Source organism: Saccopteryx leptura, chromosome 2 (genome assembly GCF_036850995.1).
Source record: "Saccopteryx leptura isolate mSacLep1 chromosome 2, mSacLep1_pri_phased_curated, whole genome shotgun sequence".
In the NCBI taxonomy this organism is placed as follows: Eukaryota; Metazoa; Chordata; class Mammalia; order Chiroptera; family Emballonuridae; genus Saccopteryx; species Saccopteryx leptura.
In genome coordinates this window covers 346,278,185-346,302,072 of record NC_089504.1, presented here as the reverse complement: position 1 = coordinate 346,302,072, position 23,888 = coordinate 346,278,185, and the positions used below count along the sequence as shown (strand labels likewise).

The 23,888-nt window shown below is 54.0% G+C and overlaps 1 protein-coding gene and 1 non-coding gene across 2 annotated transcripts; one reads left to right on the top strand and one right to left on the bottom strand.

Moving 5' to 3' along the window:
- Window positions 1-639: 639 nt before the first annotated feature.
- Window positions 640-23,768, bottom strand: TNS4 (tensin 4). The gene is made up of 13 exons (XM_066364239.1): window positions 23,649-23,768; window positions 19,561-20,089; window positions 12,237-12,660; window positions 10,060-10,484; window positions 7,929-8,015; window positions 7,488-7,613; window positions 6,248-6,340; window positions 6,074-6,151; window positions 4,975-5,046; window positions 3,956-4,124; window positions 3,225-3,293; window positions 2,951-2,977; window positions 640-2,172 (listed from the first exon to the last, which is right to left on the bottom strand). The coding sequence occupies exons 2-13, from the start codon at window positions 19,994-19,996 to the stop codon at window positions 2,031-2,033; spliced, it is 2,148 nt and encodes a 715-aa protein (XP_066220336.1). The 5' UTR covers window positions 19,997-20,089; window positions 23,649-23,768; the 3' UTR covers window positions 640-2,030.
- TRNAA-AGC (transfer RNA alanine (anticodon AGC)) lies at window positions 11,683-11,758 on the top strand. Its single transcript has one exon. It is a non-coding gene; the product is annotated as a tRNA-Ala (tRNA).
- Window positions 23,769-23,888: the final 120 nt, after the last annotated feature.

Genomic DNA, 23,888 nt, shown 5'->3' with positions numbered 1-23,888 from the left:
GCCTTCCAGGGCAGCCCCTGCCACTGGGTCCCACCCCTTAGTCTGAACAGAATAGCAGCTCTCCCCTTCCTAAGGCTCTTCAGGAAAGTGGGTGCTCCCTGCAGCTCCCTCCGGTACCACTTGGCAAGACTTGGATCACCAGCAACAGAAGCCGGGGTAGAACCACCCAGGCCTAGGGTGGGATGACGGGGCTACTGTCTGGTTCTCTAGGGTTGAGCTGGTAGCTTGGGGCTCATCTCGGTTCAAGGACTTTTCTGATCTTCTCTTGAGCTGCTCATGTCCCGCTCACCTCTCTCCGCCCCTCAGGGAACCCGAGTGAGACCCTGGCACCAGTCGGTCATCTTTGGCCCTAGGACGCAGGGAGCACCCCAACTCGCTGTCTTCCTGACAGAGTGGCAGGGGAGGGATCAGGAAGGGCTGGAGTGTCAGGCCTGTGGAGGACACAGCACGGTTTAGTAATGGTTTGTGAGTGGAAGCCAGCGGAGACCGTACTGCTGTGGCCAGGGGTGTGGGAGGGAGTGTGGCACAGGTGGTCTACTCTAAGACACAGCCGCCACCTGCCAGCTCAGGTCCCTTTCTCTCTGTTCAAGGCTCCATCTCTGACGGGACAGTCCAGAATGCCTTAGAACCAACTGTTGTGCAAAGACAGACACTTTATTTTCCATGTTGGAAACTCTACAGGCACCCATGGGTATATGGAGGCTCTCTGCCAGTCACCAGGCTGTGACCTTCGAGAACTTTGTCTAGCATTCTGCGGTCTCCGGGGATGGGGCAGTGCCTGACCGCAGGCTGGGGGGGCTGGTCTCAGCAGGTCCTGCCAGCCCAGGGCTGCTTCAGTCCGGTTTGGTTTCCTGGGCTGAAATCATAATCTGACAGGCCCTACTTGGGCCAGAGATAATGATGCTCGGGCAGGCCCCCAGCTGGGAGGGCCTGGGAGGGGGCAGGTACTTGTTCCTCATAGAGCAGAAGCGGGCTGCTTCTCTGAGCCTCCCTTGCCACCCTCATAGCGTGGTTTCTTTAGGACCCCACGCCTGCGATACAAACGATCCCAGCTTCTGGAGGGCTGGGTGGGCGTGGGGGTGGGGCGGGGAAAGACCACCCAGCTTCTCGAAGTCTCTTGGAGTGGCTGCCTGTTTGCATTCCTGACTCTCTGCTGCCCCCGTGTGGCTCGGGAGAGCAGGGACCTTGCTGTCCCCACCCCACCTGTGGGTTACACAAGCAACACTAGGGGATCTGTGACACCAGAAGGACACTTGCTTATCAAAAAATTAAAAGAAAAGAGGGGGCTTTGACCCTCATTTGCAATAGAGGAGATTAGACATCAAAAATGTGAGGACAGTTGGGTCGGCTCTGACCATGGGGGCAAGTTCCCCCTTGCTAAGCTGCTTCAACACCCATGGCCACTTGGCCTGAAGAACTCAGGGCAGGGGATTCAGCTTTGTCCTGGGAACAGCTGTCCAAGCCGTTAGGGAAGTGGGGAAAGGAACAGATATGGAGGAAAAGAGAGCCAGTCCATCCCTCCCTTTGTCCTCCATCTTTGCATCCATCTGCTCCCAGGCCAGCCTGTGAAGGGGGGGGTAGGGGGGGCAGGGGGGGGCGTCCGGTCCGACTGGCTCCTGCTGTTTGCGTGAAACAGGGTCAGAGTCTCTAGCTTAGGCGGCTGGGTCAGTAGTGTCTAGGCTGATGGAGTCACGTGTCCTCAGAGGTTGTTTTCATGTGGGGGTCCTCAGAGTGAGTGTGCCTTAGAATTACAGGGAACTCGTCCAGATGCCCACCCAAGTCTGAGAAGAACAGCTGATCCTGTCTCTTGGCCTCCTTTCCTGGGTGAGGAAACTGAGGCCCAGGTGGGTCTGGATGAAGGTCACTGCTGAAAGTCATAGTAGGTTCAGGGGTTTCAACTTAGTCCCATTCTCCTCAGTCTAATACGTTGGTCCTTCAGTGTGGCTACGGCCGCTTGCTTGTTCATGGGGTGGAGGAGATTTCTGAGCGAGCCCTTTGGGATATGGGGGAACACGGCAGGGAGCTCCCCTCTACATCCTCTCTGTGTCCTGCAGCAGAGCGGTCACCAGGTCTATGACCTGTGAGGCCGGCTGGACCGGGTCATACTCTGCGAAGAGGTGGCACACGTTCTCCTGGGATTCGGTCTGGCTTTTGGCCACAAACCCAAAGACCCTGGTGGGAGAGGGCAGTCTGAGTGAGGAGGCGAGGCCCAGGGGAGCACCTGGCGGGGAGGGGGAACTCAGCCCACACTGGTCCTCCCTGCCCCCTCCTTAGCCAAGTGGCCCGGCTCCTCATTACAATGGGAGCGCTCTGAGAGGGGTGTGTGTCTCCCTGTCAGACTGGGAGATCCCTGAGTTCAAGATCTGGGTTTCCCTCATTTTGAAATGGGGCTCCCTGGGGACAGGGACCTGTGTATTCCCCATCAGAACAGGGAGGGTAAGGGTGTGTCTTGGCCATCAGACAGGCAGGAACTTCCCTACAGATGGAGGCTCCCTGAGGTTGGAGCCTGTGCCTTCTCCATCACACTGGAGGCTCCCTGAGGGCCAGGGCCTGTGCTGACCCCATCAAAGCCATGGGCTCTTAATCCTTTGAGTGGCACGAACGTTCACGTACGTCCTTGTGCCTCCTGACCATCCAGAGTACGATGTGAAAGGCAACATTAAAAATAAGGCAAATGTAAGTTCTCCTTGTTTCTATAAATTGGTTATCAGAAAAACGTGATTTTAAGTTAATAAAACTGTAACTGGAACTAATTTCATTTTTTGAAAAAAAAAAAAATCAAACACCTCACTCCTGGGGGTCAGCGAGAAGGAAAAAGAACTCACTACACAAAGGGTTAAGGTCAGGACGGGGCCTCCCCCCCTTCCCTAATTTCCTCCCCATGTTGGGTCGGGGGCCCTGCCACCCGGAGACTCTATGGTGACCGGCTGAGTGGACAGGAAGACCTTACCAGGCAGGCTTGCAGTACTTCTGCCACCTGCGGGGAGGAATGCAGACAGTAGTGAGTACCGAGGCTTTGCTCCTGCCCTGGACTCCAGAGCAGGGGGCAGATGGCCAGCTGTGTCCCCACTCCCACCGCGCCTCGCCTTCCCCTCTTTCTGTTGTTCCTGGCCCGTGAGGTTCACAGGCTCTGTCTGGGATCCCAGTCCCAGAGCCGGATGGAAACTTCAGCGGGCGGCTTGGCCCTTGACGGCCGTCTTCATTTGGCCCAGCCTTGAACTTACTTCTGCTGCTCGGGGTCCATGCCACAGAAGCGCAGGGTGGTGAGGGGGTAATGGCGCCTGAAAAACAGCCTGGGAAGAGGCAGGAGGGAAGGGCAGCTGGTGAGAGCCCGTCCCAGGGTCTTGAGTGCTTCCCTCGTCTCCAGCTCCCTGTCTTCTAAGAAGCCTCCCATCTGGACTCCTGACAGCCTGCCCTGATCTTTCTCACCACTGGGCCCTGGGGCACATGTTGGTGCTTCTCTCCTTTCATGGAGGGCTTCTGCTCTGTTTCTGTCCGACATACTGGGGCTTTCTGGCTCCTTTCTGCTCCCGCCCCCCCCATTCCCTTGAACTATTTGAGGATGGGAATTACATCTTGGACATCTCATGTGTCTTCACCCAGGACTAGGTTCCTGTTAGACTAAATCCCTGCACCCAGGGACGAAGTGACCACATCCCACTGTGTCCCAGCAGTCAGCCAGAGTCTGGCTGGCAGATGTTCTATCAATGCTCAATGACTGCGGGTTGATCCCATCTCATCAGTGGGAGCAGTGAAGGGGGGCTTTGGCAGGAGGTCATTGGAGTGAGGCTTAATGAAGGCAGAGAACTTGCCTGGAGTCACTCGGCATGTCACTGACCCCGTTGGGTCCAGGACACTGCACTCTGCTTTCATCACTGATCCATAACCATCTTGGCCACCCCCTCCATCTCACCCTGCCCAGCCCTGCAGCCCCAGGGTAAGGGAAGTTCCTTACTTCCTCTGGACGTCGGTCAGGGTGATGCCTTGCTCAGTAACTTTGATATGGACCACGGTAGGTGTGGGGAGGATGTCCCTCTCCAAGGTGGTGGAGATGGCCTTCCGCACGGCTAGGGCTCCGGTCAGGGTCTCCACACTGACAGAGCTCAGGTACAGGGCGTGGCAGCCTGTGGGATGCAGATACTGTCCTGGGATCCTGCCAGGATCCACGGGTTGGGCGGAGGTCACCCAGCCCTGGTCCTTCCTCTGGCCAGAGCCAGGGGACAGGGTGGTCGCCTTTCTTCTTCAGAAACCCACTAGGACTCCTCTTTGAGCCACCAGGCAGACAGATGGAGACTGTGTGTGTGACTAATTTCTGATCAACCGCAGAGGACTCTGGGATTATTTGTTGCTTTGCATTGGCCTTAGCCTTGGCCCTCCAGGGCGGGCAAGGGTGGGAACGTTGCCCTGTCTGTGTATAGGGTGTTCAGGCAAATGGTTTGTCTGTCCAGATCCATGGTTGGTGCTGCCTCCAACCCCACCTACCCTTTGGAGCCCTTGTTCATTGTTGAGAGAAGGGGGAGAAGACAAGAATGGGGAGAGAGCCATTGTGTTTTCAGAGGCATATAGAGCAGGTGCTGTCACTCAGACAAGTGCTGCTCTGTGACTGGTCTCTGGATGTGAGGAGGAGGGACTTTTTCCCTGTGGCAATCTCAGACCCAGAGACCACCTCCAGAGCAGGTACTGTAGATCCGAAGAGACCCCAGCACGTCTGCCTGTGCCCATGTGTGTGCAGGATGGGGTGTGAGCCTCGTCACCTCCCCACTTCCTGCCCCTCTTCCCTCTGGCCCACTGCCGGCCTGCAGCCTCTCATCTCCCGGTTTACAGGGAGGGGGAGGAATGTGGCACCTTGTTAAAGATGAAAAAATAAAGCTGTGAAGGGAAACACGTGTGGACATGCATGTGTGCGTGTATGCAGGGCTGGGAGGTGCCCTCCAGGGACACAGCCAAGCCTGGAACCTCCCACGTACCACTCACCCGCAGATTTCTTTAGGCAGGAGGCCCGGCCGTCTGTCGAGGGGTCTGAAGCTCCGTCTCCACCTCCCAATTCTGAGCCAAAGTAAAGGAACAGGCCCCGAGGGACCAGGGGGTGGAGTGAATGGACCCCTCTCGTAGGAACAGGCCTCATTAATCCCTTTGAACATCTCCACCTCGGCCCACGCCTTCAGGAAGTGACTGGGCTGAGAAGCCAGGTGTGATTACTGAAACCAGGCAAATGAGGCCGCTTTGGACTCCCCGACACCCAGCCCGCAAGCCTTTTGATCCCTTCTCCCCCTCCTCACTCCTCCAGCCCCTGGACAGCTGCAGTGAGTGACCTCATCCTCAGAGGGCCCTGACCCCCTCACTTCTTTCTGATCCACACCAAACCCAGGCCTTTCTTTGCTGAAAGTAGGGAGACTGTCAGCATCACCCCACCAGGGGCTCCCCCTGCCCTCGCCTCCTCTTCCAGAACCCCCCTCGCTGTAACTCCTGCACGCCCCCATGATCCGCTCCACCTGGGGGTGCGGCTGGGCTGTACAACACTCTGGGGGCGCTTCCAATCCGGCCTGGAGTTCTGACCCTTTGTGCCTTCGAGTGAGTTACTTAACGCCTCAAGCCCTACTTTTCTCATCTGTGAAATGGGGATAATCCTAACACGTACCTCCCAGGGTTGTAGTGAGGTATGAATGGGTGAGCGAGCGCCCAATACATGTTAGACCTGGAAGAAAAACCCCAACCTCCCCCAAATGGCTGATATATGCTCCTTTTATCCTCTCAAGGCAGGTGACTATTTATCAAACTCAGGCTAAGAGCCTTGCCTGAGTTATCTCATTTAATCCCCACACCATCCGATGAGCAGGTATGGTGATGGCTGTCCCTATTTCACAGGTGAGGAAACCGAGGCTTAGAGAGATGAACATTCTCAAGTTCTCACAGCTAGGAAGTGGAGCGGTTGACAAACTCTCTATAGAGTATATACTTTTCACAGTGACACTGAAGTAATCTGTGAGTAAGGGGAGACGTGGCCTGTAGGAGCCTTTCTAGTGAGAACAGAACGCCGGTGCCCTGACGCTGCCTCCGTGGGGCCCAGACCCACCTTTCTGCGGGATGGTGAGTTTGCAGGGCAGGGCCAGGGCCATGATGGAGTGCTGGCACACAAAGGCAGAGAGGCTCCCTGCAAGGAAGCAGGCGGCCCGGCATGAGAAGGCCTTCCCCGGACCACCCCCCCAGCCCAGGACGGCCGGGCCCAGCCCGGGGCCTGCCGGCTCACCGAAGTAGGGCTCCTCATCTGCTCCTTTGAGATGCACCCCTTTGGCAGAAGACTCGATGAGGAAGTGGCGGATAAGGTCACTGCTGTCCTCCCCTGGACAAAGAAAGAAGAAAGCATGTATGTGGATGAGAGATCAGAGCCCCGCGTTAGCCACGCTTGCCCTGGCCCATCCAGAGGTGGACTTGCTCGTCCTCTCGCCTCTGGGACTGCAGGTAGCAGTCCCGTCCTAAGCCTCTCACAAAGGAGGTGCCAGCACTTCTGCTCAGAGGTTTCTGCATCCAGCAGTTCTCCCATCAGCAGACCTTTCTCTTGTCTCCGGACCTCTCAGGGATGGTTTCCGGTGACTATTTAGATCAAATCTCAACTCTGCAGCTTAGTCCCCACCCCACCCCCTACCTCCCAGGCACTATTATCCACCATCAGATGCTCCCTGCTGGAGCCAAGCTGGCCTGGGAGGGTGAACAGTGCCCTCTGCTCGTCTCTGTCAGCTCCCAGCTTCCCCATCTCTTTGGGCTCATTGGCAAGGCTTCCTGATAACCAACACCACCCCACTTTCTTATTTAGACTGAGAGGCGTAGGGTAGAGAAATCTTGGTTGAGTTTTCACTCTAACTTGCTGGGTGTGTGTGTGTGTGTGTGTGTGTGTGTGTGTGTCACTGGCTAACTCTCAGTGCCTCAGTTACTTAGTCTCTTTGTTGAATGAGAACTACAATCATAGGGTGTCGGGAGAGGCAGTGACCAGATACCCCACACTGAAATGACCTGCTTTCAATCTCTTCCCCCAGTGAGATTCCCTGGTGCCCTCCGCAGTGCCCGGGGCGGGGCAGATGCCCCGTGGATGTGACCACAAGGAAGCACATGGTCAGCTGTCACACATGTGTTTTCACATTAGGTCCCCTCCTGATAAATCCGGTCAGGAGGGAGGTGGGCACCTCCAAGAGAGCAGCCTGGAGAGGGGCTGGGACCATCCTTCTCTTCCCACCGTGAGATTAAAGCAGGGACTCTGGGGCCTCAAGGAGGGGGAGGGGAGGGAGGAAGGCAGCTCAGGCACGCTGTGAGGAGCTCCCAGAGCCTAGGTGCTGGAGGGCAGCTGGGAGAGTGTGGAGGCGGACCCCCTCCCAGGAGTCATTATAGGCCTGGCCCCAGAGCCCCCTACAGCCTCGCAGCAGAGCTGGGACTAGAACCCACCACTCCTTGTTGCCTCTGAGAGGCCTTGAGGAAAGACGGAGACAGGCGCATACCTGATAGGTTCTGGGCGGGTGCTGGGGTCTCCTGCACCTTCAAGGCAAGGCCGAAGGAGCCTCGGTATGAAGAACTGTCCCTCACGACGAAAGTCCCTGGTGCCTCCTTTCTTAGCAGCTCGAATGCTAGAACAATCCTTGGGTCAGAGACAGTGACCACCCCACCTGGACACCCTCTGTCCCCCAGCCCCATAGAGTCTTCAGAGAGCAGATGTTACAGGATCACCCTTTGTTCCCAGGAAGTCCTTTCTATTGTCTAACATCCACCATTGCTGCTGCAGTCCCTATTTCCTCAGGTCATGAGGTCTGCAGGACAACCCCTTCCTTCCCTGGACCTGCCATGTGCCATTTCCTCCTCTGCCATGACCCAGGGCCCCAACTGCAGGACCCAGACCTGATTCTTGAGTCACTCATTCCCTGAAACACTGTGCTTTCTTTTACCTTGCTCTCGGGTGATGCTTGGCTTAAACCAGTATTTAGAGGTGTCCATCACAAACTTCATGGTGGGCTGCATGTCCCTGGTGGGACCTAGTGACAGACAGAGAAGGGGAACCCTGTCGGCTGGACAGAGGGGAGCTGAGGGACCTTCCCCCACACCCTGCCCAGCGGTCCCATTCAACCCACCCTCTCCTACCCCAAACCCATTGTATCTATCTCCAACTGCCTGAAGAGGCAAAATCCAGCAGAAGAATTTCAGGTCTTGGCACATCTAGGACTTAGAGGTCTTCCCTCATATCCTTGGTAATCAATCAAAAACAAATAGATAAAATAAATCTCAGTTTAATGAGAAACAGTTTCCCAAGTCTAGTGTTCCCTGCTGGAGACTGAAATAAGGGATAAATGAGGGATTCTGAGATGCATAATCTGTTTGCTTTCACACTCTCCTCCCCCTTAGTAACCCTACAAGTTCCTTAGGGATATATTCAGTTTGGAAAAGAAAATGAAAGAAAAGGGGGAAGGAAAGGAAAACAGCAGATTTGGGTCTGGAGATGGGATTCCTGACTGATTTCCCTCCAAAAGCCCAGAGGGGACTGAGTGATCTCAAAACCTCTGAGCGTCTCTTATGCTCCCATAGCCTAGGAAGTTATAGTGAATTTTGTTGTGAGAATATTTTGCAGAATCTGATAAGATCCCAGGATATAATTAGTGATATCTTCAGGCATCACTGAACCAGGATGGGGCTCTCACCACACTAAGTAAACGTGCTCTTTGAGATGCCAAAGTGCCCATTTTTCAGGTCCCAAAGGCAGAGAGCAGTAGTTCTTAATTTTAGGACCTTGAAAAGTATGTGAAGCCCGCTGAGAGTAACTCACAAAAACTGGACTAAAATCTGAAATGGCTAGTTCTAGGAAAATGGTCAGAGCAGATTCAAAGGCATATGTGCTTGCGTTGACACGGCTTCGGGAGTGGACCGAGCCGGCCAGGGGTCAGCATTGCATTGCCCTCCCACCTGGAGTCACCTTGGTACCTGTCCTATGGCCGAGGGAGGGCCGAGAAGCAAGCCTGGGGAGGAGACGGCTGAGTGGGGAGGGCCAGAGTCCCCGGGGCTTGGCAAGAGGCTCTGCCCATGGGAAGGGAGCACGGGAGCTGCTCAGGCTTAGCCTTGGTGTTTGCTGCGTTGGGTTCTGGTTGGTTTTGCTCTTTTGGACGCCTGCAGTCCCTGACTCCGGGAAGGAGAGTGTTTGCTGCTTTGTGGTTTTCGCGGTCTGAACTGGAACGCATTGTTGCCCTTAACCCGGTCCCCCCCACCCTGCCTGTCATCCACCAACGTCAGAGTTACGACTGACTGACTCTCCCTCACCCTCTCATGGCTTAGTCATTGAGCCTGCTGCTTCCATATCCCAAGGGTCTCCAGGCTCTGTCCCTTCTCTGTCACCTCCCTGCCCGGCCTTGTTTAGGCTCCGTTTGGGCTTGTCCGGACCATTTCATGATAAAATCCCAAATGGAACCGAATAGAAACTGCGCTCCCTGCCCAGGCCAGCCTCTGAGATTCATCTGCCATGCGAGGTGCGCCCCTGACCCTGCGGCTCTCCTGTTTGAGACCCTCTGATGCCCCCCCCCCCATTACCTTAAGGGTAAAATCTACACTTGAGCTCGGTGTTCAAAGCCTTTTACAGTCTGGTCTCAGGTTACTCTCAATGACCTCACCCCACACCCAACCTTCCAGTCATTTCCTAAGCATACATGTGCCCCGCACCTGCATGATTGTGGCCCCCGTCCCCTCTGCTGGGACCGCCTTCCTTTCCTGCTCTGGTCACAGACTTCTGATCTACATTCCAGACCCAGCGAAGATGTCACTTTCTCTGAGGAACCTTTCCAGTTCTCCAGACTAAAAGGATCACTCCTCCCTCTGTGGCCCCATAAGACTCAGAACATTTCTTTACCCCTGTGTTTACCCTTGGTTTTCATCTCTCTTCCTAGACTGTTTTCATTTCTATATCTCCGCTACTTGGCACAGAGCTAGGCGCACAGCAAGTACTCAATGTTTTGACTGGCTATTGCAGAAACCCACTGGTACTTTGTCTGTTCCCCCAACCAAACCTTACAGGGCTTGTGTCGGCTGACAACGTACCCTCTGGGCATGCAGTGGGAGAGGCTTCTGGCAGGGCCTGGCTGTGGCTCATGGTGGCTGGACAACGGTTGCTGGCAGAAGCAGACCCGAGTCGGACAAAGTCCTGCTGTCCTGGGGTCTGTTGGGATGGGGGAGACCCTGGTTCTGGGCAGCCGTTGACTAGCACGATGGGTATGTCCACCATGGAGTTGGCGATGGATGGGGGGCAGCTGCTGGCATGCTCCTTGGCCCCTGGTGGGGAATAGGTCGCTCTGGGCTGGCCCATGCTTGGGGCGGTATTGCTGGAGACCTGGATGTCACTGGCTCTCGGACACAGGGACACTGGGCCAAGGCTGTGGAGGCTGGAGGAAGAGCTGGCTGGGCTTTCCAAGGACCTAGAAGATGACTGTTGGCTGGAGATGCTGGAGCGGAGGAGGGGCGGGCAGCTGCAAGGAGAGAGAGCGCTGGGTAGGCACATTGTTCGGGTGTTGAGCGGACAGAGCCAGGCTCTGTCATTCAGTGACCTGGGTGCCTAAGGCTTCGGTCAATAAAATACTGAAGAATCCACTCCCTATTGCCCAGAGCAAAAGGCATGCCTACCCGATCCCCAAGCAGTGCTGAAGGATACAGAAAGGTCCTTGCCCTGAAGAGTCTTTGGGCAGCTAAAGTAACCAAATGCCCTGTGTGCCCTCCCCAGCACACAGGGGTTAGGCTTGATGGATTCTCTCTGCTTCTCCAGCAAGGCAGGTCTGACTGAGCTGTCGCACCAGACTCCCTGTCACCCCATCACTCCCAAGAGCCCTGCACACAGGCTGGTCCTGGTCCGGACCGGACCGTGTCTGCTCTAACGCAGAGGGAATTCCCCGGCTGGGGGAGGGGGAGGAAGCCAGCTCTGCATGCAGCCAGGCTGTTCCCGGAGCTCAGAGCCCCATGCCAGTGGGCACGGCTGCGGGAGCCCTTCCTCCTGGCCAGAGATCGCCTTGGCACAGTGGCTTTGGGATTGGCACGGAAGACAGAGGTCCTGTGGTTTGGTCTTCCTGGGCAGGATGGGTGTATGTGCAGCTATCCTGTGAGGCCTGCAGAGAACTGGCCAGAGATTTTAAGTAATGCCAGGCAGGTTTGCCTCCCTCCTGCTGGGCTTTGCCAGCAACAAAGAGGAAGAGGCTCTTCTTTCGCAAATGGTTCATCCCAGGCCCCCAACTCTATTTACATCCCTGGTTTTTGAAGTTAAGAAAAAACACAACCCTGCCTGGCCTGTGGTGGTGCAGTGGATACAGCATCTATCGGGAATGTCGGGAATGTGGAGGTCGCAGGCTTGAAACCCCAGGCTTGCCTGGTTAAGGCACATACGAGGAGCAACTGCTTTGAGTTGAAGCTTCTCATTCTGCGCCCCCCCCCCCGCCCCTTTCTCTCTCTCTCTTCTCTCTAAAATCAATAAATAAAATCTTAAAAACAAAAATGAACAAAAACACCTTCCTTCAGATGGGTTGTATGAGGGCTGGAATGGATAAAGGTGGGTTTCATTAATATAACAGTCCTTTTCCCAAGAGATAGGTGTAAGTCAAGAATTTTGTGTATTGAATCATATTCTAAACGGAAGGCTTGCAATCTGAATGGCTGTGATGGCATAAAAGAGAACAGCCGGCCCTGGCCGGTTGGCTCAGTGGTAGAGCGTCGGCCTAGCGTGCGGAAGACCCGGGTTCGATTCCCGGCCAGGGCACACAGGAGAAGCGCCCATTTGCTTCTCCACCCCTCCGCCGCGCTTTCCCTCTCTGTCTCTCTCTTCCCCTCCCGCAGCCAAGGCTCCATTGGAGCAAAGATGGCCCGGGCGCTGGGGATGGCTCTGTGGCCTCTCCCAGGCGCTAGAGTGGCTCTGGTCGCAACATGGCGACGCCCAGGATGGGCAGAGCATCGTCCCCTAGTGGGCAGAGCATCGCCCCTGGTGGGCGTGCCGGGTGGATCCCGGTCGGGCGCATGCGGGAGTCTGTCTGACTGTCTCTCCCTGTTTCCAGCTTCAGAAAAATGAAAAAAAAAAAAAAAAGAGAACAGCCACTCTTTTATTTTCGATGTATGCCCAGATTTTGCTCAGACAGAGCAGGGTGTCTCTATGATTTTAGGATCTGTGTGTGTGTGTGTGTGTGTGTGTGTGTGTGTGTGTGTGTGTGGTGGAGGTAACGTTAGACACTACAGTGACCTACCTTCCAAACACATAGCTGACATCAGACGCCGGGCTGGCTGACAGCCCAGAGACCCTGCTGCCTCGCTGTGTGGCCAGGCCTCCCAGCCCCTTCTCCAAGCCTGGAGAAGCCACCAGTGGGGAACCCAAGCCATGGGGGCCCGAGGCCTTGCTCCTCATGCAAGGGATGGAGATGGTAGGAGACGATGGGGGATGAGAGGACAAAACCCCTGGTGGGGGAGGAGGGCGCTGGTGCCCCCTGCCTTGGTTCCCAGAGAAGATGAGGCTTTCACTGCTGCTTCGAGTCTCTCGGGGAACGTCTCTGGAACTTAGGAGGCCGCCACTGCGTGGGGAGCCAAAAGGCGGGGTGACAGATGGGCTGGAGCAGCGCTGGGGGCCATCGTGGCACCTTGATCTGGTGGACGTCACCTCGATGTACTTTATATCTTTGGGGAGAGAAGCAGAGCATCGGTGAAACCCGGGAGCCTGGACTCTTAGAACAGGAATGCTGGAAGGGTCCTGAAGACCCTCGGGTCCCCCCTCCTTTATATAAATGAGAAAACTGAGGCTCAGAGAGAAGAAACTCATTGGAATCAGAATTAACATTCAGCTCCAACTTCAGGGCCCATTGCCAAAGTCACCGTCATCCTTTGGGTGGGAGACGCAGTAGGATGAATAGGCCTGAAGTCAGACAGATCCCGGTTTCTGATCTGGCTCTGCCATTCACTACCAGAGAGCTTGGCCTAGGGCTTCATGCCCTAGAGCAGGGGTCGGGAACCTATGGCTCGAGAGCCAGATGTGGCTCTTTTAATGGCTGCATCTGGCTTGTAGACAAATCTTTAATAAAAAAATAATAAAGTTAAAAATATAAAACATTCTCATGTATTACAATCCATTCATTTCCTACCGCTCATGTTCATGGTTGTGGGTGGCTAGAGCCAATCACAGCTGTCCTCCAGGACAACATCAAATTTTTATTGGATAATGTATAACGTACACGGGTTGTTGTATGGCTCTCACGGAATTACATTTTAAAATATGTGGCGTTCATGGCTCTCTCAGACAAAAAGGTTCCCGACCCCTGCCCTAGAGGCTCAGTTTCCACACTTGTAAAATGGGGCGACTATATCGAACCTCTTGATGTTATAGTACAGATGAATGAGATGAATGCAGGGGGCCCAGCTCTGCACCTGGCACATAGTAAGCCCTTTGTGTGTGCCCCACTCTCCAGGCTGAAATGAGTGCTTAGCAGAGTGTGCCAGTCATGTCTTCTGATGCAGGGCATGTGAAAGCTGTTTCTACCTCTGTACCCTACCATGCAGGCTTGGTTGCACCTAGAGTCACCCAGTGAGCTTCTAAAAGTCCTAATGCCCAGGCTCCATCTTGCGACAGTTAGACCAGCATCTCTGGGCGGGCTCAGGCCTCGGGGTGTTTGTTTAGTTCCCCAGTGGCTCCAGCCTGCACTGAGCATCATCACTGCGGTCCGGCCCAGCAGTGCATTACGCCTGGGAGGTGATCTGATGAGCAGAATCTCAGGCCCCATGCCAGGCCAATTGGATCAGAATCTGCAATTTTAGCAGGAACCCGGGGCTCCGGGCCCACTTTAGAGTTTGAGAACTCTGCTTTGTAGCAGCAGCTCTCTGAGGGTAGGGCTTGTGGCGCTCCGAGCTGTGGAATTCTGCAGGCCAGGGCCCACGCTGGTAACCGGCACACAGCGATTGGTTATCAGGTTTGGCCCACGCTACTGACTCACTCCAAAGCTCTTTTCATTCCCCAGTGGGGGCACCCAGGACGGACTCTTGTCCCCAGACTTTGTTCCTCCCTGGAGTGGGGTGCCCTGTGGTTCTCCTCGTGATGAGGATAAACGTCCCTCTTCCTGGCCTGGGGGAGGGGAGCTGTTCCAGCGAAGGTGGTGGGGGTGGGGGTTACTGAGCTGTCTCTGGAGGGCTGTGAGTCTTGCTGCTGGCTTCCCAGGATGGAAACTGGAGCAGAGTCGGCGGGAAACTGCACCCTCAGCTTCCATCTGCCAGCTTCCCACCCACTTGGGCTCTGGCACATGCGCCCGCCAGCTGTGACTGTGGGGCCCCTGCCTGCCCCAGCCCGCTCTGGGGCAGGGCCTTCTGGCTCTGCTCATCGTTACTGCCTCTGTCTGAGCCTGCTTGGGCCAGGGTTGGGGTGGCAGATTGCATCAGATGAGGGGGGCTGGCAGGCTGGCCTGGCCTTGCTGCTCCAGGATGGGGACAGAGGCCTGGGTTTGTCGTCAGACGAACCTGGGTGTGAGTCCTGGCTTTTCTACTTTCCTGCCAAGAGGCAGCGGGTACTATCCTAACCACTCCGAACCTCAGTTTCCTCATCTGCAAAGTGGGGAGTCTAGAGCCCGTGTCCCATAGTTGCGGAGAGGATAAAATACACAGGTGAATGGAGCCTGGGGTCTGGCCCATGGTGGGCTTCGAGGAGCATCTCCTACCTGCCTGCTTTTGGGGGCAGTACTGGCCAGACAACTAACACTCTGGCTAAGGCATAGGTGCTGCTGGTAAAGGCAGGAGGAGAATATTTGGCACAATGTACTGTGGGCTCTGAAAAAAAAAAATGAGGTCTTGGAAAGGGGTGGATTCTTCTGGAAGGTTGGCAAGCACAGCTTGTATTTTTATAGGACTTTATAGTGCTTACACCCATACTCCTTTCAAGTTCATAACAGCCCGGATGCCCAATGCCAGCAGGCACTGCTTTTCTAGAGGAGTTAACATTCATTGCACAATGTTTAATAAAGGCTGGTATTTACTAAGTGCTCTGTGCCCGCACTGTTACCGACACGTTACCTGCGTTCGTTTATTCAGTCCTCATGGTAACTGTGCCGAAGTCGGACATACTAACTCCATATAACAGATGGGAAATCAAGGCACAGAAAGGGTCAGTGAGTTATCCGGTGTCACATGGCCAGGGGCAGGCGTCCCCAAACTACGGCTCGCAGGCCGCAATGCGGCCCCCTGAGGCCATTTATCCAGCCCCCACTGCACTTCTGGAAGGGGCACCTCTTTCATTGGTGGTCAGTGAGAGGACCACTGTATTTGGCAGCCCTCCAATGGTCTGAGGGACAGTGAACTGGCCCCCTGTGTAAAAAGTTTGGAGACCTCTGGAGAGGAACCCGGCTCCTGCTCCTGTGCTCTGACTGGGGGCCCCTTCCCGGAGGAGGGGTTCCTCTCCCAAAGCCTTGTCCTGGCTGCTTTGGGGAGGGTCTTGATCTGGGGAAGCTCTGGGCCCTTCCTCGCTGGGTCACCCAAACACTACCAAAGGCCTCGCTCAGGGGGAGAGTGCAGGAGTCCTGGGGCTGTGAGTCACCTCCTGCTGCTGCCCTGGGTGAATGTAGCGGGGGGGGGGGGGGCCCCGGGGGCGCCCCACCCTGTGCCCTGGTGCAGTCACTGTTTACAGGCCCAGGCAGCAAGTCTGAGCAGTGCCCAGTGGATGCAGGCACCCCACCAGGCCAGTGGGTGGGTGGGGTCACAGTTATTAGACACCTTTCCCTTAGGATTGGCAAACAGACTTGTCTGGCAGAAATTGCTGGAAAATAAAAAGTGGGGGCCTGTTCCAAAGATGGGAAGGGGGGGGAGAGAGGATAAAGAAGGGAATATGGTGTTTGCTTCTAGAAGCCACATCCCCTGTGGCATGGGGACCCTCCCCCCACCCCAGGGCAAGCCTGGAGGAAACTAAGTAAGGCAGGGGCAGGAAAGCTGGGGGCAGGTTCGAGGCACGGGGGAGGTGGGGTCTCAGAAGAGGGCCCCCAGCTGCCTCCAGATAGCTTTATTCTGTGAAGCCCTGGAGGGTGAGATACCAGCTCCAAGCAAGAGAGAAAGGCAAGGTCGTGGGCATTAGAGCCCGGAAGCCTGGGCTTTGAGGCCTGACCTGTACCTATGTGACAGTGGGCCGTCACTTCCCTGTGCTGTGCGCAGCTGTAAAACGAGGTAATCACTGTTTCCTCCACAGGGCAGATGCTGGGATCAGGCGTTACCAAAATCTTTCTGTGTGTACAGGGGAGGCAAGAGTAGGTTTACAGTCGTGAGGACATGAAGCACAGTTTATTCTTGTATTAATTATTGTATTCTTTTCCATACGAACAATTGTAAACCTATTTTTGCCCCACCCTGTATTTGGGGGAGGGACCAACATGGGATCGCCAATATTTAATTTTTAATTTTGCCAAGTTGGGAAGGAAGGAGAAATGGTGAACATCTGCCAGTACCACAATTATGGGATGTCTTCCCTTCGACACCCCAAAAGTTGGAAAAATGAGAGTGCAAATGAAGGGGGTGTGTGTGGTTATCTGCATGGACTATGTGTAGTTGGATGAAAACTCACCATGGTGCCCAGAATTAGCTACATAGCCCTGGGCCAGGGGGAGCTTGCCTTGTCATCAGTAGTAGTGGTCTGAGGGGAGGGGTGTGGGGGGTCACGACGCACGAGAAAGTGCAGCTCAGCACAGTGACACACAGGTGCTTGCACAGAACTTTCTAACAGGGAGCTGACTGGGAATCAGGAGGTAGTGAGCTCCCAGACATTCCAGGTATCCAAGTGCAGGTTAGAGGAGAGGATTAAAAAAATCTCACCAGAAGGAGCTAGAACAGAGGAGGAATCTTCTTTGGGACTCGGACCACTGCTGCCTTCCTAGCACCCAAGTGAGGTGGACACATCCTCATGATGGCAGGTCACGCCCAGGGCACCTGAGAACAGACTACTACCCATGCGTTCCTTGGAGGAAAGGCCCAGTTGTCAACATCTCTTCCCCATGCATGTGGATGCTCCCTAGAGACTGGCCTCAGCCCCGCTGACCTCGAGTGTGTGGAACTCCTGCCTTGGGGCAGGAACATTAAAGCCCCGGGTTTGCTCCTGCCAATGGTAATTAGGCCCAAACCACGGACCCTGCAGCGGCATGCCCAGAGCTGGCCTTAAGCAGCAGGAAGACTCCTGAGAGCTGGAGGCAGTTTTTTTAACAAGCCTGGCAGGCAGTACTCGGTGGGAGGAACAGAAGGCGGGTCAGGAGCCCAGGCGCCAGAGGACCTGTGTGCTGGGCTCGCTCTTACCCCACACCCTGACCCTGTCCTGAGGCCGGTCCTAAACGCAACCCTAGTGTTTAATAAAGCAGGCACCATTTATAATGACTCACAGTGTGCCAGGATTAGTGATAAATACCCAACAAGTGTTATTTCTTTTAATCTCTACAACACCCTTTGAGGTAAGAACTCATTTATATTTTATGGACAAAGAAGCTGAGACACAAAGAAGCGAAGTAAACAGCTTGTGTGAGGTTTGCCCCCCACCCCAGAGGTGACTCCAGACAGAGGTGAGACTAGGTTAGGTCTTTATTCAAGTCTATCAACCTCTGTTTTCTCAACTGTAAAATGGGAATAAAATAGTAATCTCATGGAGGTAAATTGGGAAGATTAAAGGTACTACTATAAAGTGTTCAGCACAGTGCCTGAATATAAGTGCTCAATAAGTAGAAATGCTCATGGATCCTATCTCTAATCCTAACCATGCCCACGCTGACTATTGAAATCCCCGGAAGACTCAGCCTTCCAGCTTGTCTAATGGGGCTGCTGCTCTTTGATCTTCATTTTTCAACACATACTTAAAAATCTTTGGGAAACTAAAGCCAGATGTAGGGCTTTCTAGATCTCCTGGGCTTCAGTGGCATAATGGAGATTGCTAATAACTTGGGAGAGCTAATTGTTAATTTTCAGGATTTTGTCCAGGTGGTTGCTAAGCTCAGCCACTATTAAAAATTAAATGAGGCCCTGGCTGGTTGGCTCAGTGGTAGAGCGTCGGCCTGGTGTGCAGGAGTACCAGGTTTGATTCCCGGCTAGGGCACACAGGAGAAGCGCCCATCTGCTTCTCCACCCCTCCCTCTCTCCTTCCTCTCTGTCTCTCTCTTCCCCTCCCGCAGCCAAGGCTCCATTGGAGCAAAGTTGGCCCGGGTGCTGAGGATGGCTCCATGGCCTCTGCCTCAGGTGCTAGAATGGCCCTGGTTGCAACAGAGCAACGCCCCAGATGGGCAGAGCATTGCCCCCTGGTGGGCATGCCGGGTGGATCCCGGTCGGGCGCATGCAGAAGTCTGTCTGACTGCCTCCCCGTTTCCAGCTTCAGAAAAATACAAAAAAAAAAAAAAATTAAATGATAGCCTGACCAGTGGGTGGCGCAGTGGATAGAGCATCGGACTGGGATATGGAGAACTCAGGTTCAAGACCCCGAGGTTGCTAGCTTGAGCATGGGCTCATCGGGTTTGTGCAAGGCTCACCAGCTTGAGCCCAAGGTCACTGGCTCGAGCAAGGGGTCACTCGGTCTGCTGTAGCTCCCCAGTCAAGGCACATATGAGAAATCAATCAATGAACAACTAAGGAACCGCAATGAAGAATTGATGTTTCTCATCTCTCTCCCTTCCTGTCTATCTGTCCCTATCTGTGCCTCTCTCTGGCTTTCTCTGTTTCTCCCACAAGAAAAAAAAATTAAATGATATATAATTACAATGAAATAACATATATTAGAAACAGAAGTAATGAATGCTCCAAATTCTTTATATCCTAATGATTTTACTATTTACACCTGCTGTATTAGTCCGCTACTGTGAATCTCTTTCCAGTGCCACATTCAGTGACTTCATGATGGTAGCTTGAAGTTGGCCAGGGTGGAAGGGTTACACCATGGAAACTGGTAAATGCTTCATATCAGGGCTCTCCCCTACCCCACAGGAAGCCAGTTGTTAAACATTTATTAGCACACTACTGCTTAAACACAACAGGGTTACCACCCTACACGGACTGAAATCTATGTCTCTCCAACCCCACTACTTCCAGCTTGGGCCTCTCCGGAGTAACACTCCCCTAAACAGGGACAGGGGTTCAGATAGAAAGCCTAAAGAAATTTTAAGGGGCCCAAGTTAAGACTTAAGGAGAGATACCATAGGATATTGAGGTTCAGGGACCCCACATTTATTGAGCTCTTATTTATAATGTATGGCATTGTATACCTAATATATACACATTATATATAGCATATATATAATGTGCATATATTATATATGTATTTATATATAATTTAAATCCTCTGAAAAGCCACATAAAACAGGTATCCATCACTTTCCAAACTTGGAAGCCAAACAGAAGTGGGTAGTAAGGGAAACTTGCATTTATCCCTTTTGTACAGCAGGGAAAACAGAGAAGTTAAGTAAGTTGTGTAAGGCTGCATGTCATCTCCCAACAGGACCTTGCCGCCTGCTCCTCTGATTCTGTAGAAAAGTCCCTCTGCATGAGGTCTGGTCCCCACGCCCCGCCCTGCCCTTGTGCCCCTGTCCTTACCCAAGGCTTCGGGTTCTTCTTTCTTTTTCCTTGAGGTAGTGCTCTGGGTGGGCTCCGCCCATGGGCCGCCAGGCCCTGGGGGGAGCAGCTGGAAGGTGGGGTCCAGTTCCAGAATCATCTGGTTGAGGCTCTCCAGTGAGAAGTCGATGTAGGAGTCCAGGTCCTCCAGGGCCCCTGAGTGCTCTTCAGGGGACCGTAGGAGGCAGCTGGCTTTGGCTTCAGCCTGTGGGGCCTGCTGGAGCCTGTTGGGGGGCTCCTTGCAGGGCACGGGGCCCATCAGGGCCTGGGCCCCCCAGCTTTCTGTGGTATAGTAAGGGCACTGGGGTGGCAGGCTGGGGCTGGGGGCTGGGTGCAGGGCCCTCCTTGGTTCCTCACAGGGAGCCAGGCGGGCCACATGGCCTCCTACCAGCAGGGGGCTGGACATCACCTGCGACATGGTGGGGGCAGCGACCCGGCTGTTTACCTCCGGCTTCCAACTAGCCTCACTTATATCCCAGAGATGTCACTTGCCAACCAGGAGCTCCAGGACCTGAAAGAGGCCAGGGGTGGGAGCTTAAGTGACTTTTGTAACTGAAGCCCCCGCCTCCTCTCCCCCCCAGACATTCATCATTGAAAAGCATGGATGCTGGAGCCAGACTGCCTGGGTTTGCTTCCTGGCTCCACCTCTTACTAGCTGTATAACATTGGGCAGGTTAATTAACTTCTCTGTGCCTCTGTTTCTTTATCTATGAAACGAGTTATATTTGTAACATGCTTAGAATAGCGCCTGGCACATACTAAAGTATCTACACATTATTGTTAAATAAAATAACTTCAATAGAAGTTTATTAAATTTCTGCTATGACCCAGCTAGTATTTGTTGAGTAATGACTGTGTGCAATAGGCACTGGTGTTTACACACAAAGTCTTTTAAAATCTTCATAACAACCCTATGGGGTAATACTATAATTATTACCATATTACAGTGTGAGGATGGAAACAGAGAGGTAAGTAACTTGCTCAAGGGTGAATGGCCAACAAGAGTTGGAGCAGGACTGGATCCCAGGCTGCCTGATGTCAGAGCTCCTGTCTTTAACTGCTACGCTACGTGGGTCAGTGTGTGAAACAGACAAGTAAGCAGGTGAGCAATCAAAAACAGTATCACTAGGAAGGAGAGGAAGCAGAGGGGACTCTGTAGGCACTGGTGGGGAGGTCAGGGAGGACTTCCTGGAGGAAGAAACATATAAAGGGAAACAAGAAGGAAAAGCAGGAGCTAGCTGGCCAGGCAGGTGGGGGTGAGAAAGCAGGTGTGTTCAGAGGCCTCACAGATAGGGGAGATCAGTAGGCATTATTGAGACCCCAGAAAACAGGGGGCGCCTAAGGTAGATGGAGGGAAAAATGGGTCGGGGGAGGCAGGCTGGCCAGACCTTGCAGAGCTTTGCAGGCTGGGTTCAGTAGTGCTATCTCAACCCTGAGGACAAGGGGGAGCTACAGAATGGTTTGGAGCTATGAAGTGACATCATCAGATGATATTCACTCCCTGGGGGGGGGGGGCTCATTGAGGAAAGAAATGTCTCAAGTGCCTCATTTCCTTTACTGTGGAAAGTTCTTCCTGTTGTCTAACCTTAATATCCCAAGTTAGTTCATTCCTACAGGTGAGGCTGGGGTGGAGGTAAGAGGTTCTGGTACTGAGGCTGCCAAGAAAACTATAAGGAGCTGAGACATGCTGGTCACACTGTCACTGCCTGCCCTGAGCCTCACCACTTGGCCCCTGAAAGTCCTCAGCTCTGCTTTTCCCTTTTCTCAAAATGTTTCTGTCACATCCTGCTTTGGAGTCAGACCCCCAGTGCTGGGAATGGCATTGGGACCAGCCACTGGCACATGAAAAAAATGCGGACTCGAGTCCAAAGATTCAGATTCGATTTTGAAGTCTGAAGATTCAGATTCGATTCCCAGCTCAAACAGTTCCTTAAGGTGTAATCTGATCCTTAGTTTCCTCATCTGTGAGATGGACAGAAGAATTCCTGCCCTGCACCCTCCCAGAGAGCGACATGGAGCCAATGAGGCTCTGCTGGGGAAAGCAGTTGGACAACTCTGAATACTCCTTAGAAATAAGGGCTTGTCTAGAGTATAACAACTCCCTAAGAATAAACAATAGTAGCTCCCACTGACGAGCATTCACCATGTGTCAGGTACTGACCTCTGTGTATTACGGATAATAACTCTTCCTCTCACAATCCTAGGAAGTACTGCTCCCCTAGTACCAGCCCATTTTACAGATGAAGATACTGAGACTCAGAGGGGTTAAGAAATCTGCATGGGCTGCTCACCCAGAAAAGTGATTATAGCTGGGATTCAAACCCAGGCCGTGGGACTTGGGACTCTTAACTCCTGTACCACATTGAGTTCAAATGCAGAGGGACATCTGAGGTCCAGCAAGGGTATATGATTTGCCCAAGTCACACAGTAAGTTAATGAGAAAAGCCAGGCCCCTCTTCTCCTCCCCGGCTCCTGAAGGCCCCTGCCAGACTTCTCCTTGGCTGGGTCCTGGAGGGCTTGGCGCCTCCCAGGCTCCTGAAGCCATGTCTATAAATGGCAGTGGAAGGGAATCGGCCTCTGAGCTCCTTCCTGGGGGCAGCTGAGGACACCAGGCTGTGGCTTTTTCCTCACATGCTTTTTCCTCACATTGCTGGGGCAGGATCCCGGCATACCCTGCAGGGTTTTTGTCTGGGGCTCACAGAGAAGGCTGGGCTTGTCGACTTTATGGAGTACACTGGGGCCTGGTTCTCCCCCCAGGATTAGGACCCAGGATGTCTGCCTCCTGATTTGGGAACTGCTTTTTGTACCACTCTGGGCAGGTGTCCTTTCCTCTCTGCACTTCAGCTGTCCCATCTATATAATGGGGCCATTATAATAACATAGTTAAAATGTACTCACTTCATTTTCTCAACGGTGCTGTGAGGAGAGTACCCTTACTGTGGGACTAGAGGGGGTCAAGGGATTTCCTCAAGGTCACACAACCCACAGAACCCAGTGGTGGGATTGGGACTTGAACCCGGGTGGTCGAGGCTCTTACACCTATACCTCTGCTTCATAGATTTAAGACCCCTTTCACTTCTTCCCCTCCTGGGATTCTGTAATCCATGGCACAGGCTGGGAGGGTTCACTTTAACAGTTCCTGGATCACCCTGGACCTCCCCGGGCAGGGGCTGGGCTCCCTCCTCTATTCCTGGACATGCTGCCCCACCAGTGCACTTTGCTGGCTCTTTCGCTCCTGTTCTAAGGGGGAGGGGAGGGTCCCTGGGGCTCAGGACTCTGTGTAAGTGTGTGTGTGTGTGTGTGTGTGTGTGCGCGTGCGCGTGCGCGCGCGCGCGCGCGCGCGTGCACAGGAGGTGGGGTGGGGGTGTATAGTGGGCAGGGAAGGCTCCAGCTAGCTCAGCCCTGTTAATGAATCCCTCCCACCCACAGCCCGTTCAGATTTGTATTTAAATCTCTTTCTTTGTTTCCGAGGGCTCCAGAGGCAGGGGATCATGCTATCTTGGCAAATCTTTTCTGCTTCATTGCCAACCTGCTCTCCCTCTTACAAGCCCAAGTCAACAAAAGAAGACAGTGGAAGGGAGTAAGGCCTGAGTCCCCCAAAAGTCCCCTGCCTTAATACCCAGTTCCCACTCAGCCCCTGTCCTGGAAGAGTGGCCTCTTATTGTTCCATCCCCTCCTCTCAGACCGAGGGACAACCGGGACTTGCAGGACCAGTTGAAGGCCATGGTCCCCACCTCTGGGGCTCAGGGCCAGGCTGGGAGGCAGGAGGTTCAGTGCCCATTCCCTTCTCAAGTCTCTATGAACTTGGGCAAACCTCTTCCCCTCCCTACACCCTGGTTCTTTCATCTGTACACCAAGGGGTACAGATCGACGCCCTCGAAGTGCTGAGCCCTGGGCCTGTGCTCCTGAAGCCCCCTCGCTCTCATCCACAGCCTCTTCCCCATTTCTGTCCACCTTCCCTTTGAGCCCAGCGCCCCAGAAGTGGAGAAGCAGAGGGCAAAGGGTTAAATGAGTCGGGCTGGGAAGGTGCCCAGTCTCTCCTTCTGCTCCTTAAAGAATAAGGCACCTACCTGGTGTCCAGGGTGGGCAGGAGCTGCGTGCACTCCTGGCTCTTGGGATCAAGACGGCTCAGAGACCAGGTGAGGAGTCAGGGGAGGTGCAGTTCACCGCAGTCCCGCCTTAAGAGCACCACTATCCTGCCCTCCCTCCTCCCCTGAGGGCCCTACACGTGGCTGCACAGCCGGCAGGCCCCACCCCTCCCCGTGTCCAGACGGCTCAGGTGGGGCTGGCCCAGGCACAAGGAAGGGACA